The sequence below is a fragment of the Perna viridis genome, chromosome 1, assembly GCF_037379345.1.
Source record: "Perna viridis isolate PV_CMFRI_1.1 ecotype Kerala chromosome 1, ASM3737934v1, whole genome shotgun sequence".
In the NCBI taxonomy this organism is placed as follows: domain Eukaryota; kingdom Metazoa; phylum Mollusca; class Bivalvia; order Mytilida; family Mytilidae; genus Perna; species Perna viridis.
Window position 1 is genome coordinate 14,893,807 of NC_142445.1, and position 17,713 is coordinate 14,911,519.

Consider the following 17,713-nt stretch of genomic DNA (forward strand, 5'->3'; position numbering starts at 1 on the left):
TGAAGGCTACAAGAACAGTACAGGTTATGTGGAAAGACGTCTCATAACATAAAAATATCTGAAATGCTTCGAAATACATGTATATGTAACATTTGAAAATTGTTTTTATAGTAATCAGATTAAGTTTCTGTTTCCTTGGCTCCCATTGCAATGTCTTCTTATTTTATGCCTTTTGATTTAGTTGACTTTGATATAATTCTTCTGGAACAGAAATGAATGTGAAAGTCATCTATTTTGTGGTAGTTATGCCCCTTTAAAATGCACCACTGCAGCATCTTGTCCTGGTAACTTCGTTCAAACTATTGAACAGAATTTCACAAAACATTACATTGTTTTGCATATTGCTTGGAAACGTCAATCCCGCAAATTTTGTAGAAAATTCAACTTAATTTCCTGAAATTCAAAACCTAAACATTTTTTTCAGGGAAAATTCGTCCATCCCAAACCTTAAACTGGCTCCTCCTTCAAATTTAAAGTGAACATGCCATAAGTTTTCACATTTTCAAAAATGTTGATTATTGAATTTCTATTGAATTTGTTTGACACTTTTTTTGAGAAATTTATTATGAAAGTTCATAAACATGTCAATTACATAATCTCTTTAAAAGCCTACATCAGGTGGAGAAGTAATGACAAATAATTTCAAAATTTAAACTTTTTGATTTTGACTAAACTTTATGTGAAGGTTTGATACTACACACATATGTTGATGTGCACAAGGGAAGATATTAACTGATAGATATTATATTCAAGGAGAGAAAATCAACTTAAGTATTTAATGCTGAGACTTATAGTGAAGGCAGATGGTATCCTTTTGTCACCCTGCTTACAGTATTTCTAGTTTTATTTTTGAGTATAAACTTATAGAAAGATTGGCCAGTTAAAAAGGCTTTAATTAACTTGTGGTAGTTAAGGCTTAGGCTGTTTTTGCAGATAATTCAATATTCAAATTTAAAGTTGGCTGAAAATCATGATGTACCTGATGGACAAGTCTTTGATCAAATACAAATAAATCTTCATACAATGTTGAGGCAATGAATAGAACATGTTTATTTTATATTTTAAAAGATCCTGTATAAAGATGTCAGAAAGATACAAGATAAAGTTGTCTGCAGTTGTATAATTGAAAATTTGGCTTTTTAATTGAATGTTGTGTCTATAAATAATAGTAGTGTTATTTTTTTCATAATATTTTTATCTCACAGCAGATAGTTCTAAAAAAAGTTCTAAAAAGAAACATGTGAGCACTGAATAAACAAAAAAAAGTCACTGCTTTGTTTCTGTGAGAATTCAATCTTACTCATTAACATCTTGTTACTTGTTTTGTTTTAGTTTTCATTATATTGTGCAATGCAGAAACCTTTCGAGATATCCTCTATCGTAGCTATGAGCTGGGCCTTGCTAATGGTGATTTTGTTTTTATTACACTGGAGCTCTTTCCTAGCAGTTCCCTTGGTTACTACATGGAGTTTATTAGAAGTGAGTTCAGTTGATATGTTAAGTCAGTCCTTTAAGTAAATAAGGTCTTTATGTCTGATCTGTGATATTTTTTTATACAAATTTTATGTTTTGTTATGTTACATTAATCTCTATGGTTCTACTGTATACTTGTGTTTGTAAAGTGTATTATTATTGTAATTGTGTTTGAACCAAAAACAATATTAAGTATTTATTAGATCCATTTGAAAATAAGTAAATTAAAAAGATTAAGGTCACAGAGTTAAAAATGTACATGTCGAAATGATGCTATGATTTGCATTCCATTCTTTTATATATTAAGTTAAATTAAGTTAATACATTTTGCAAGGGCCTTCAAATGTCATTGAGTATACTGGACTACTTGTTTTACAGATGACACAAAAGATGCAGGTGTGACAAAGGCTTATGAATCTGTTCTTATATTTACTATAAGAAAGCTGAATGATCCTCATTTTGTCGACTTTGCCAATGAAGTGAAACAGAGAGCAAATACAAGTTACAACTATACATTTGGACCAACAGAAGAGGTAGGCTGCACTACATTTGAGTACATTTTCAGAATTTGTTGTTTCGCACTTGAGCATTAATTTTTTGTTTCATTTTTAGGAATTTAACATATTCTATAGGTATAGAGAAAGATTAAAACTTGATAAAAAAAACATGTTAGGTTAAAATATGTGTAGGATAGAGATTAACATTTATCAGATTCATACCAAATAAAACACCATTTATATTACAAGTTGGTTCTTATGAATATTCCATACCTTTATGTTGCCAAAAATTTTTTTTCCCAATTCCAAACTCTCTCCTCACAGCAGCAGTGTTTAGTCCATACTTCAGATTTTAATTAGGGCCCACCGCTTTGTGGCAGATGCCCTATAATAATTAGTCCATCTGTCCCTCTGTCCGTAACAAATTGTGTCTCGACTGAAACCTTGTTGTCTTTAGGACAAGTTTAGGTGTAGATGTTTGATTTTTGGCTTGAGGGTAGATCAGCTCAAGATGATCTGTCACATACCATGGTTGGTGTCCTTTGACCTTGAACTTTGACCTCAAGGTCTTATCAAAGATTTTTGCATACGTTTCTGGGCTGTAACTTTTTTGTCTTTTATTTGTATTCTTTTTAAAATATCAATAATATATGTATACATGGATGTGTAGTATGAAACTGACCATAGAAGTGACTATAAAAAGTTTTCGGCCATTGTTGGGACAATCAGCACTAATACATGATTTTAAAGCCCACATTGCTGGACGATATTTACAATTTTTACCTTCATCAGTTTCCAATATATATTCTGTACATTTTACAGATACTCCTATTTGTTGTCTTTCATGTTTACTGTTGTCATTAAGACAGTTGTACTCATTTTGACTTTACAATATCGCATTGTTTTCTGATTCCATTTTATTTCACATTTGCAACAATTTTTGTGCACCAAGACTTAGTGGTGAGGTAATATGTGATACCCTCCAAAAAGTTACGAGTCCATCTATTCATCAGTCCATCTGTCTGTCCATTGCAAGACGGTTTCCAGATGATAACTTGAGAACAGATCAACTTTGCAAAGTTGTTAAGTACCATAGAATAAGGGTTACATTCAATTTGCAGCAAAATTCAAAATGTAGTTTTCAAGTTAGGCCATTCAGAACATTTTGCTATTCCCCATTTTTCACCATTACGTGGTGGGGTATCACTTATTGTTCCATTAATGCCTTATTTCTTCTTAGGTAAAAAGGTCTTTTTGCAGATGTTCCTATGCCCTATATTGTAATTTTTTTTGTGCTCAAAGTTCTTGCTTCAAAGAGGTATTGATATTCATAATTCTAAGACTTCCAGTTGTTAAAATATTTTACAGTTTTTAAAATTTGGCAATTTGATGCATAATACTATTATTCACCATTACTTTGGTACAGATGTATACTGCACTGACAACAATATATACTTTTTGCTAAATGTGAAAGACATTACCTCAATTTACTATATTGATCATTAACTTATACTTAATTTCTAAAACAGTAAATAGAAAAATGTGGTTAACATGGAGTCAAGGGAATGAAGCATGCTCAGGTATGTTATACTGTAGGAGGAGTGAAACATATACTTTTTTCTCTGTAAAAAAGAAGCTATCTTCATAATTCTTTATTTCAATGTTAACTTTACTGCTATCTAGGTGAACTATTTCATCACAGCCTTCCATGACAGTGTACTGTACCTTGCCAATGCTTACAAAGCAGTCATGGATGATGGGGAAGATATAACAAATGGTACACATGTCGCCCAAAAACTGTGGGGAAATGTGTTTAATGGTATGTTGTTCAAAAACTGTTCGTTAGTAAGGTAACCTACAATAATGTCGCATTATGAATAAAATGCAGTTAACATTACTCTAAAAACAAAATTGAATCTAAAGAAATTATAACCTAAATTAATTGTCTTTATCACTTGGTCCAATTTTTGATCAATGCACTGATCTTTAAATCTACTATACTTCCCAACAATTATATTATATTTTATATGAAATCCTTTGTGGATTTAGGCAGACATAAGAAGGAAAACTGTAATATAAATTGAAGAAGTTGTAGGATGCATTTAATTTGATGGTAATTCACGAAAAAAGAGAAAATTCAATTTTAAAAGGTTTTTTTTCTCGCATTGGTGACAATTTACTAGATGTTTTAAATGCTTTCAGAGAAGTCTTATTATTCTTTACAAAGGTGTTCTTGGAGAAGTTAAAATAGATGAACTGGGAAATAGAATTGCTGACTTTGATTTGTTTGACATGGGTGATCCAGACACCAAACAGTTCCAGGTAATATATTTGTATGACGTGGGTGATCCAGACACCAAACAGTTCCAGGTAATATATTTGTATGATGTGGGTGATCCAGACACCAAACAGTTCCAGGTAATATATTTGTATGACATGGGTGATCCAGACACCAAACAGTTCCAGGTAATATATTTGTATGACGTGGGTGATCCAGACACCAAACAGTTCCAGGTAATATATTTGTATGACATGGGTGATCCAGACACCAAACAATTTCAGGTAATCAACTTTTTTATGTACTAAAGGTGTGTACTTACACTTGACAGGCTTGTGTCTATCCATCTGGATGTTTGTCTGTCTGTCTGTCTGTCTGGCAGTCCACCCACATTTTTTAATTGTAAAGAATGATATACAGATCTAAAAAATCACAGTTGAGGGCATAGGAACATCTGCAAAAAGACTTTTTTACCTAAGAAGAAATAAGGCATTAATGGAACAATAAGTGATACCCCACCACGTAATGGTGAAAAATGGGGAATAGCAAAATGTTCAGAATGGCCCAATTAGGTCAGTTTTATTTGGACCACTTATGTATGCTAGGTGAATCCTATTTGGTGTGCATTTGCATAAATTGGCATTTTGAATTTGCACAATTGTTTATTTACAGATCAAGTTTCATTTTGGCAAAACTGCATTTGTCGTTATGGGCTATTCTTTTTTAAACTCTTGATCCCCTTGTTATTGTTTTTAATTTTGAGGAAAATACTGAATTGCTGAACAATGGGATGGGGGTCATCAATTTATTGATCCATTGAATGGTCTGATTTTCTTATACAGTTTTCATTTTTAATCTATACACTGTTATTTTGCAGTGTTAATTTTAGTCATTACTTATCAAATTCTATTTATATGTTCCCCATTAGTTGCCTCTGGTGTGATGTCTATGGATTAATTTGCAAGAGGTTTTTGAATAAAATCTAATGCCCTGTTCACACAAACACGTTAATTCTGAATTCATTTCAGAATTGGTCCTTAATACACTCTGCATTCAGACATTATCTGCATTAAGTTGTTAATCTAAAGTCACTACCTCAGGAGGAGTTACCTGACATTTGATTTCATCTTAAATCCCAATTAAACTTAACATGTGAACACAAAATCAGGCTTACATCTAAAACAACTGTGCATGGTATTGGGTAAATCTACACCTGCATAGCCACCAACACTGTTAAATTCATCCACAACAACAAGAAGTTCCTCATATAGCCATGTTTATTATTTACCATTTATTTTTATTTTTCCCATGATGTAAATTTTAGCTTGGAATTAGAGTAATACATATGTCAGTGTAAGTGTGTGAGCAATAATGTTACTTGAATTTCAAAGTGACAGTATTCAGAATGTCTATGCTGTGTACTCTCTTCATAAACATGTATATAAAAAGAATCCTGTAGAAAACTATGATTTAATTAACAAATGTAAATGGTTCACTGTTGATCATGATTATGTAAAAAATGTCCAGCATAAGTCTTGAATAATGCAATACCAGTGAAGTCTGTGGATGACACTATATAAAAGAAGAGTACACTGACGGCTGAGTAGTGAATTCTAAGGCTTGTGTTATTGGTATATTGGTATACAAAGTCAGAATAATAACAAGCACAGAGTTTATAAATTACTGTAGCTCTTTATTCGACAAGTGACTTCAGGTCAGTTCGATGTAACGCCTCTTTCTCCAAGTTTCAGCTTTCTAACTCTGTCCCTATTGTCAGAGTGAAACCTTAGAACGTCATTTGAAATCAAAATTTGCATCAATGTTCATGTGATCACAGTATTAATTACTGCTACAACAGAAGTTTCTCTATAACAGATGTGCCAAATGGAAGAAATGTTATGGAAATTTATATTATATTATGGAATATATATAAATACATGTATTGCTGCTACGTTTTTATTTTGTATAACTTGACAGGCAGTTGGACATTTCCATGGATCTACCATGCAGTACACTCCCATTAATGCAGTTAATATTGTATGGCCCAATGGAAAGCCTGTAGATAAACCAGTTTGTGGATTCTCTGATGAACTATGCATCCATTCACCAGGTATTTGTACGTGTAGTATATTCAAGTAAGTGATAGAAAGTGAATTTTTATTCAGTCCTTGCATTTGTCCATTCATCCATAAGTTTAGGGATTTCGTTGAAGCTTTTTCATTTAATATCACCAACTGTATACTCCAATCACCTTGTCTGCCTATTTATCCGCAAACAAAATAGGTCTCATTTTCCTCACAAACTGCTTAACTGAAAGATTTCATATTTGGTACCTTGCTTAATCATAATAAATATTACATTTTCTTTTTTCACTACTGTCTGCCTGACCCCAACTTTCAATTTGATTAATTTGACCACCTTTAAATGACATTGCATACAACCTTTCATTTAGGTTTTTAAATTTATGTACTATTACCATGAAACTGAATAGACAATTACATAATACATACAGCAACAGTTTTTAAGTTTGGAACAGAAAATTTCACAACATACCATAACTGATAAAAATGATTTGAACCAAGCTTTTTTTTCATAATTTTAATGGATGATCCCTTTTTTATTCAGAGGACCTTACAATGACATTTGTGATAGTGGCTGTTGTTCTTGTTGTTGTGATTATTATTGGCTCTACTTGTGGAGTATTTTTATATAGGTAAGATAGATATTGTGTTTACTTTATGTTAGCCTAAAATTTTTGTAACTTTATACCTTTTCTATAATTTTTTTCAAAATGTTTGTTATCTTTGGTCAATCAATTGTGATTATCAATGTTTTTTTTTAAATATTGCCTGAGGTAAGAACATTTGACTTCCCTACTTAAATACCTATATACAATATTTATACCCTGCCACATTAAGTGACGAGGTATTATCTGATACCCTTGGCCAAGTTGAATGTCAGTCTGTGCCTCCAACGGTTTCCAAATGGATTATTGAGGTTAAAAAAAAATACAGATCTAATTTGATTTTCAGATTATTGACACAAAAGATACACCCATTTTAAGTTCTTTGAATATCTTTCTTTGAATACTAAAGAATTTTTAATGTCTAGATAACATAACATGGTGGGGTATCATTTAATGTCCAATTAGATTCCCCCTTATTTTTAACAAAATTGATTAAATTCTAACCATCTGTTAGAATGAAAGTTTTATTGGCTTTTCTTTATATGCAATTTACCTTTTTTTATCTGGATCTCCTACAAAGGGTAGTTATAATGTTATACCTTCTCCATTTGTATGTCAATTTGTTAAGATTACAACACTTAGTGTTCTGATACAAGTTTTATATACCATAGGTCTGTCTTATTGTGACAGTTTATATAGGGTTTCAGTGATAATAACTTACTGATAATGACTGTTTATATCATATGCTGGTACTAAAGTTTGGGTGTGAGGGCATTGGCTCACATATTTCTTGTTTAATTAGCTTTATAAAAAACAGAAAAAGTATTAAAAAGAACTAGAAAAATCTGTTCATTATAACATTTCCAGTCCATTTTTAAGGTCAAATTTCATTATCTTTTTTTTTTGCTGACATGTAAAATGTAATTTATTACTGTTTGTCTGTGCTGCCCTGAAATCACTGCACTTATCAACTGTTACAGTAAATTACTGCTATCAACTGTTACAATAAATCACTGCACTTATCAACTGTTACTGCAAATCACAGCACTTATCAATTGTTACAGTAAATTACTGCACTTATCAACTGTTACAGCTAATCAGTGCACTTATCACCTGTTACAGTAAATCACTACACTCATCATCTGTTACAGTAAATCACTGCACTTATCAACAGCAGATCACTGTACTTATCAACTATTACAGAAAATCAGTGCACTTAACTGTTACAGTAAATCACTGCACTTATCAACTGTTGCAGTAAATCAGTACACTTAACTATTACAGCAAATCACTCTACTTATCTGTTACAGTAAATCACTGCACTTATTGTAACAGTTGATAAATGCAGTAATTTACTGTAACAGTTTATAAGTGCAGTGATTTACTATAACAGGTGAAAATACTCATACTTCTTCTGTTTTTTTTTATAAAGCTAATTAGACAAGAAATATGTGAGCCAATGCCCTCACACGCAAACTTTAGTACTGTACTTATCAACTTTTACAGCAAATCACTGCACTTGTCATCTGTTACAGCAAACAACTGCACTTATCAACAACAAATCACTGCACTTATCAACTGTTACTGCAAATCAGTGCACTTATGATCTGTTACAGCAAATCAGTGCACTTATCATCTTTTACAGCAAATCAGTGCACTTATCATCTTTTACAGTAAATCACTGCACTCATCATCTGTTACAGCCAATCACTGCACTTATCATCTGTTACAGTAAATGACTGCACTTATCATCTGTTACTGTTTCAATTATCCAATCTTAACAGACAAGACTTTTGTCTGTCAATCCTTCATATTTTGCACAACTTCTCAAAAATGCTTTCTGCTTTTTGATGAAACTGTGTTGAGCTATTATTACATTTTACATAGTTTTATTTTGAAAGTGAAAAATTTTGAAATACAACCATCTTATGTTTTTAATTTTAAAAATACCCATGCAGTTTGATTATGGCATACTGTAAAATATTAATTTTGGCATATTCAGAACATATTTGCAAGTACCAATTTTCAGGCTAAGATAAATAATTAGCGTTATGTAGCATGCAATATCAATTTTGTGTATACTATTTTTCGCACTTCTACCATTTGCAAAAATAGCAAAAATTAGTATACTGCAGATTATTGGTGTTGAGTCTGACAGTAAATACTGCTGGCAGTTTTCAACTTGCAAGATCTTATTTTGACAGGAAATACAAGCTTGAGTCAGAAATAGGAAGGAAAGAATGGCTTGTTGACTTTCATGAGGTTCAACACAGGAAGAGTAGAGCTAATGACTCATTTATGTCAAGAGCCAGTCTAAGTGTTGATGTCAAGGTAATTAGTATCAAGGAATAAAGGAGTTTTATGCCACCAAGGAAACATACATAAGTGTATTTTTGAAGCTTAATTATTTTGAATAGTCTCAAATAACTATTTCTATGAAAAGAGAGCAGAACAGAGGATGACTGCTGGTAATAAGATAGACAGATTGCACTTTATTAATAAATACATTTACTGTCCATATATCATTTAAATACGCTAATCTTATTGGATAATTAGGGCCCTGCCATGGAAAGTGGTGGTCCCCCTATAGTGATCACTCTGTCCGTTCGTCCTTGCGTCCATCCATTTGTTACAAATTCGTGTCCAGGCTGCAACTTTTTTGTCTTTTGATGTAGGCTTTTGATATTTGGCATATATGTAGATCACCTAAAGATGATGTGTCACTTTTATTGTATAGTGCCTTGCAACAGTGAACTTTGAAGGTGATGTCAAATTTCTGTTTTTCAGTGACAAATTTGTGTCTGGTGTCATAAAATATTCTGACCCCCGAGAAATGTTAACTCCAGGGTTAAAATATCATAGCAAAATTTTGACCCCCCTTATGATAATTTAACTCCCACTGTATGGTATTTTAACCCCTGTGATATTTTGACCCCCAAATTGCAAGTTTAATAAAACAAAGGGATGAAAATATAACGGGTTAATTTATCACAACAGGGGGTTAAAATATCATAACAGGGGTTAATGTATCGCAGGAGGGGGTTAAAATATCGCAGCAGGAGGGATTAAACTATCATAACAAAGGGTTAATTTATTGCAGCAAGGGGTTAAAATATCATAACAGGGGTTGATTTATTACAGTAGGGGGGTCAAATAATCATAACAGGTGGGGGTAATTTATTGCAGTAGGAGGGTTAAAATATCATAACAGGGGTTGATTTATCACAGCAGGGGGTCAAATAATCATAACGGGTGGGGGAGGGTAATGTATTGCAGCAGGGGGTTAAAATATCGCCGCATGGGGTTTAACTATCATAACATGGACGTATGCCAATATTTTCAGAGAGATCTATTAATGGATGTTGAGTTATGGGTCCTGAAAATAATTTTTTTCCAAATTTTACATTTCCAACTTTTAAAACCTCATGAAACTACTGGATGGATTGAAACATAAATTAGCATGAATTTCCTGTACAACATCTTAAACAATCTGTGTGGATTTTTGATCTTGCGAAAAACGTAGCTGCGGTACTGAAAATAAACCTTTATGGTAAAACAGTTGAATTATGCCTATAACTCAAAACCAGCTGTGTTTAGCTCAAGTCTTCCAGGGAGTAGAATGGTTCTTTTTGATGGGATGGACCTATGCTGATTAAGTGGTGCACAATTTATCCCCAAGGGAATTCTAATAATAAAGTTTTCATTTTTTTCCTTACTAGAAAATGATTTAAAAGTATTGGAACAAATATATTCACATCCAGATTTATTAAATGACCATTTCATAAGATATGTGAATTTTTGTTTTATGAGATTATGTGGAAGTGTAGTGTATAAAGTTGAAAAATAAAAACTCTGAAAAATTGTTTATGACACAACAACAAAGGACAACAGACAACAACAATGGACACCAAGTGATGGCTTTTTAGGCCAGGTAAGCTAAAAATGTAAACTTCTCAGTAAGGGGTCAAAGATTTTTTTTCTCAACTTTCTATAAATGTTTTATTTCTAACATCTTTTTGCATTTTGTGTTGAGACAGTTAACTTGGGTATAAGTGAATAGTTCACAATGAATTAGTACCAAAAGATGTCATATACCACAACAGAAAGCTGGGATTGATTCTGAGTGTTGTGATTTGAACAATTTAGGAGGGGCCAAAAAAGGTCTAAAACAGTATTTTTTCTGGTGTCCTTACAATGACTCCAGACAAAGTTCAAAGTTCTGTAAAAATGTGTGGATATCAATGAAATTCATACCACATAAGGACGGCTATGGTTGATGCTAGGGTCATGACTTGAACAATTTGAAACAGAAAACAAAAAATGGGCCAACAATGAGCATTGTCCTGGTGTTCCAAATGTCTTGCATAAAAATTAATAGATTTCTATGATATTTAACTATAAGTTTCCAAATAACTACCTTAATATTAATTTTGCAGGGTGATAAATTCACCCCCTGTTATGATATTTTAACCCCCCTGATGCAATAAATTAACCCCCTTTTGTAATAAATTTACCCCCTATAGGGGATTAAATATCATAAGAGGGGTCCATATTTCATACAATATATTGAATCCAGGGTTAAGTTGTCATATGATATTTTAACCCTGGGGTCAATATTTTACGGGGGTTGAAATATCATATGACACTGGGCTGTAACTCTTTTGTCTTTAGATGTGGGATTTGATATTTGGCATCAGGGTAGATCACGTAAAGACAATGTGTCGCTTACCATGGATAGTGGCCAATGACCTGAACTTTGACCTCAAGATATCTTAGTGGTAACCTTAGAATTTTTATAGCAGCACTGAATTTATTTCTATGTAAAAATAGAAGATATATGTACTTTCTTGACAGGACGAATATGAACAAGTATTTACACAGACTGCCTACTGCAGAAATAATGTTGTAGCAATTAGAAAGTTAAACCTCAAGCAGATCAGCCTTACCAGAAGTTTAGCTCTAGAACTTAATCAGGTATTATTTGTGCTTCTATAGTAGTGTAAGTTCATATATTATTGTAGTCCTTTTTGGTGTTATTTAATTTTTTTTTTAAATTATGCATCTTTGCTTTTGTATTTTTTTTATTGATACTATTATTCATGTTCTCACTGTTTTGGTAACCTTAATATAATATTTTAACGTCTTACAACTCTGTTGTTAACAATAGAGGTAACTGTTGTTTGCATCGATCGTTTTTACAACTTTTGTCCTTAAGAAAACAAAACAAATATAAATTTTAAAATGAAACTTATGAAACTTAGACCAAAATTAATAGTGGTTGTTTTTGTTTTGTATTGTAGATATACTTATTGAATCATGCCAACTTGGCAAAGTTTGTTGGAGCTTGTATTGAACCTAATCATGTATATTTGTTGATGGAGTATGGGCCAAGAGGAAGTCTTCAGGTACTGAGGATACATTATACATTTACCACTAATGGCATGGCTCTGAGAATTTTGTCAGTCTATTTTGGTCTTCAGAAGCAAGTATTATACCCTAGTGGGTGGTATATTGGGATCACCTTGTCTGTCCCTCCATTGTACTGTCTGTTCATTTAAATTTCATCTCAGTTATCTTGACTCTCAATGAATGGATTGATTTCAAAGGTTGAGGTACATTTACGGGCACATTATTTTCTTGAAAATTGATGTTTGTGTCACAGTAAACTTTTAATTGCTGAATAAAAGTGTTAAACCTTAAATTTGATTGCCTGTATTCATAACTGATCCGTACCATACATTTAAGTCATAATCATTGGTCAAAATAGATAATTTTCCTAAATTTTACAAAACCAGGTAGTAAATTACCCATATCACATGAAATACAAGTGTCAGCGCTTATCTAGATGTTATATTTTGATGTTCTGAAGTATTTTTGTGTATTTTATCAGAGTTCTCGAAGAATCTGTGGGTCTATGTTGGAGGAGACATCACAGATTTGAAACAATGATCAACTTTGTTCCAAATTTGAGCCATTTTTTGCAAAAACAAGATGTTAACTTGTCACTACTTAACAAGAACGAACAAAAATTATTTAATATGGTAATGTGTTGTGACATTTAATCCTCAACAAAAATGCAGAATGGTATTATTCTATTACCCTATTTAGTAATTCAGCCCAAAAACATCCCTTAGCATACATTGTCTTTTGGTGTTTGACTTTATAACATAGATGGAGCACATGTTGTAAGCAATTTCGGTGCTGTTTGATATCAACTTCCTGTATTGTTGGACTTTCCAGTCAATTCACAAAAAACATTCATTACTCTGCAGTTATTGTAAAAGGATCAATTGCGATTCAATTAAAAGGTTGTAAGTTAGACATTTGCATCTTTTAAAAGGTGATTTGCTAAATTTTTTGTGATGTTCTTTGTCGATAATCATGGTTTTATTTTCATTCCCAAAAATATATTTATATCTATCTCGACACATTGACCATGTGGTCTTGTTTACATATATACTGTGCAGCTGTTGTTGGCAACTGTCACATATGTACACTTGCTACAAAAGGTACTCCACCTTAAGGATTTTAAATGTTTACAGCTTGTAAGCACAGCACTTCATGAATTGTTTCATAGATTTAAATTACTTTATATCGGCACTCAACGAGTGGGTGGTATAATGGAATTGTCTTATCTGTCAATCTGTCCAGATTTGTCCCAATTATATTGGCTTTGTATTGATGGATTTATTTCAAATTTGGTCTGTGGCTTTATATAGATGGAGTATTCTTTGTAAGTGATTTTGGGTGCTGTTCGATATCAACTTCCTGTTTCATAGGAATTAGCCATTTTCTGCTATATTGAATGATAGAGAAAATTTTTGTTATAGGAATGTTGGATTCCAATAGATGGATTGGTTTCAAATATGGTGTGTAGCTTTATATAGATTGGGCATATGTTGTTTGCAATTTTGGGTGTTGTCAGATATGAAATACCTGTACCATGTGTGCAACTTATGGTATTTTAAAGTTGTTTAAAGTTAAATACATGATTATGCCTGGGTTTCATAAAAAAAATCTTAAGTTGAAATGTTTCTCAAATCCTTGACATTTCCCACAAATTTTCAATTTCAAGTGATGTGATTTGATTGGTCGAAATTTGAATTGAGGAAAGACTCAGGGAAATCTCAATTTGAGATTCATGAAACAGGGCCTACTGAAATTGTAATCACAACTTTTCCTCAAACATTTAATGTATGTCAGTGAAATGTATACATATATATGTAATATTGTGTTATTGTACTTTAATAGAATAATTATTATTAGATACTTGCCCCTTCTTGAGCATCTGATGACACTTTTAGTTCATGTAGCTAGTGTGCTTTCGCTGTGTGTGATGTCAGGTTGTTTTCCTGATGTTTTCATATGTAGCGGTATTCGTATTTCATTCTGTTCACTACATAAAACATTGTAAAGGTAGATCATCACTGTTTCCTGTTTTTTATGTTTAGGCCTTCTACTTGGATTTTGATGTCTCTAAATTGTCCTATTAATGATGCTTCAGTATTTTTTTTTAGAAGTACCAGTATTTTAGGTGTGCTTGCTTATAATACAGAAACAAAAATTGATATCAAATATAACATTAGATATAGTTTCAATTTGTAGAATTAAAATAATACACTCATTTTTTCAGTGATTTATAATATAGGATAATGGTTCATAAATACATAAGTAAAAACTGAATATAGATTGCTCAATTTAATTCCTTTTTAGGACCTCATTCACAATGAGAGTATAGAGCTGGATTATAGTTTTCGATATTCTTTAATTGGTGATATTGTAAAGGTATGTTGATTATTATACACAAAAATTGTTCAGATTTACCAGTTTTCATACATAATACTTCTTACTGTATCACTCAATCAACTAGAGGTAACTTTTCCTATACCAATTATATATATGTACTATAATTCCATTGTCAGACAGGGTAATGATGTATATCGATGTCCTCGATCTCCCTGCCTATACAGAAAGTGTTCCTGTTTAATAATTGTTAGAACACAGTTTCTTAATACTTTTAGAAAAATAAGGGTCTTGGCAAGTCCCTTGACTTGAAATTCTAAAGTTGACAGTATGTTTAGCCCTTCAAAGTCAACCATTTGATTCTGAGGGGGTGGGGCTGGTAGTTTTTGTATAAAAATATCTTGGCCTGGAAAATTTTTGAAATTAATAGTCTGGCCTCTACCAATTAGAAAATGAAAAAAAATAATTTTCTTGCCTCCAGACTCTGTACAGTAAATTGGAAATAAAGAATCTAGCCATATAGCATTTGAAAATAAATTTTTGAATTTGCAAATTTTTTAAAATAAATATTCTGTCCTGACGGAAACTCCCAGATCCCCCTCAGAAATTCTGAGAATCAAATGGGCTTTTCTTTACTTTGTCACAAACTACAGAACATTTACATTAGCACAACAATGCAAAACAAATATTAAAGTAAAATTCTATGAATTATTCTGCCCCTTCTGATTGAATGTGTACCTTGAAATACATGGAACTATTGTCTCTGCATTGAGTGTCACAAATTGCTAGTAGAAAAAGAAAATTTACAGAAATAAAAAGAAATATGTCTTCTGCACATATCCTCTAAGGCATGACTGGAAAAGCTAGACATTCTTGTATATGCTTACATCATGTTTGTTTTGCTTAAAGGGATTTGATACCTTACATTCTGGTATCACTTTACATCATGCTTTACTTACAGGGATTGGATATGTTACATTGTGGTATCACCTGACATCATGCTTTACTTACGGGGATTGTATACATTTTTGTTAAAAATTGTATCTACATTTGTACATGAATTTTTTTTTGCAGGGAATGTGTGCCTTACATTCCAGTGCTGTAAAAGTTCATGGTAGATTGTCTAGTGCTAATTGCGTCATTGACAGTAGATTTGCCCTAAAACTGACCGATTTTGGACCGAAGTCCCTCTTGATGAAGGATAGAATTGAAGAACTTTACAAGGCAGAGAAATATAATATGTTTTTCAACAAAAGAAGTAAGCTTCTTCAAAATGTGCAGGTTGGATATTTTTTACTTTTTTCTGATACTGAAATCTGACATAAAAGCTGTTGAGATAGTGCAGTTACATGATTTATTCCATTAAATGCCTTCAGTTCTGTTGTCCTTTTTAGTGTATGATATATAGTCCTTTGCTGGCAATTCTGATAGAGTCAAAAGGTTTTCACTACCTGAATTTGTAAGTTAGTGTGTCTTAATTCCAGTATCCTGCAATTTTTTTTCTGGAACCCTTCAACCAGAATACTATGAATGTTTTTATTGGTTATGAGGAATTACAATGCAAGTTCGAGTTTCAAACCATTCAGATTATTCTCCTTAAAAACTCAAAACTTAGGGGGAAAAAATGTTGGGTTAATAACCAGCCATTTCAACCACTTTGATATTAGATGAATATTGACATTCAAATCAGGCCTTACAGATCTGGATTCTGTTTCACACTGCTGATTGAATATACTACATTGAAATATTTAAATTGTTACATTGTTACTTTCCATTACTGTTAAGTGCTTGCATTGACAACAAGACCTATTTTTTATGGAAAAGAAGTTTTGAATACTGTTTTACTTCGTAAATCTATTGTTTAATCCTAAAATTTGTGTTTTGTAGAATTGTTTTGGACAGCACCTGAACATTTACGACAAACCTTAGGAAAAGGTGCCCCATATTCCCAGAAAGGTGATGTTTTCTCCTTTGCTATCATCCTACAAGAGATCTGTACCAGATCTGAACCTTATGAAGGAAATCATCTTGATGTTGAAGGTAGATACCATGATATAGTTAGAATTACATACATTCTCATAACTGATAGAGATTTTATGGGAATGTATTTAAGCATTTACCTCATAGATATACCAACTGAGTAGGTTCAGAAATTTACCTTCAAAACTATGTTCTTATCTCATTTTTAACTGTTGAATTAAATTTCACAAGTGTCAATTACTGTAAACCATGAAACTTTCATGCTGTCTTTTTTTCGTGGTTTCTGTGATCAATCTACTTTCGTGCAGTTTTAAATTTGCGATAACATAGTATAATGTTCTTCAAAAATATAATCACTGCAGTTTTTATTGCAAAAATAGTGATGATAAAATTGTGCAGAAATTTCACTGTTTACAGTACCTTTTTTTCAACAAAATGAAAATAAGGATTTTGAGTAAGTGCAAATCATAAGTATTTCTGGAGTAATTATGTAAATGAGGAGGTCCTATTGAAAACCAAAGAAAGGTCAAATTCAGTTTTATTGAAATATAAAGAACTTTTTCTTTTTTTGGAATATTAAAATCTTTTGCATATCTGGCAGAATAAGATCAACTGTAATTAATATTTTTTCTCCAAATCATCAGAAGCTCTTTGTTTATAGAAATTATAACTGGACTGAAGAAAGGTGGGAAACGACCTCTTAGACCGGATGTTCATGAAGACAGCTTTGAATCACCAGAGTTATTATCGTTGATGATGACATGTTGGGCAGAAAATCCTTCTGAAAGACCAACTTTCACAGAAATCAATGAGACCTTCCGGCGACTTAAGAACAAGAGGTATAATTTTGTTGTGAAAAGACACTGTGAATTAGATATTTTTATACAAAAAGATCACATCACACTCAATTGTACCAATTTGTTAAAAATTGGTGATACCAATTTCAGTACAAATCTAGCGTAAGTCTACTGAGTGATTTGAAACATTTTTCTTGGTAGAAATCTGTCCATGTTATACCAATGTGTCCCAATATATCATCTTTTAGACACTCTACAT

The 17,713-nt window shown here is 32.2% G+C and overlaps 1 protein-coding gene across 2 annotated transcripts in view; it reads left to right on the top strand.

Annotated features, from left to right (window-relative positions):
• LOC148627401 (atrial natriuretic peptide receptor 1-like) overlaps nt 1–17,713 on the top strand; it is a 41,650-nt gene that overhangs the window by 11,891 nt on the left and 12,046 nt on the right. For both annotated transcript variants that reach the window (XM_088572459.1, XM_088572470.1), the window contains 13 exons: nt 1,333–1,479; nt 1,852–2,006; nt 3,654–3,789; nt 4,198–4,292; nt 6,226–6,358; nt 6,874–6,961; nt 9,139–9,265; nt 11,789–11,908; nt 12,235–12,339; nt 14,648–14,719; nt 15,752–15,935; nt 16,565–16,717; nt 17,319–17,496. In XM_088572459.1, the coding sequence (XP_088428585.1) occupies nt 1,333–1,479; nt 1,852–2,006; nt 3,654–3,789; nt 4,198–4,292; nt 6,226–6,358; nt 6,874–6,961; nt 9,139–9,265; nt 11,789–11,908; nt 12,235–12,339; nt 14,648–14,719; nt 15,752–15,935; nt 16,565–16,717; nt 17,319–17,496 (1,693 nt within the window). The remainder of the gene's footprint in view (nt 1–1,332; nt 1,480–1,851; nt 2,007–3,653; nt 3,790–4,197; nt 4,293–6,225; nt 6,359–6,873; nt 6,962–9,138; nt 9,266–11,788; nt 11,909–12,234; nt 12,340–14,647; nt 14,720–15,751; nt 15,936–16,564; nt 16,718–17,318; nt 17,497–17,713) is intronic.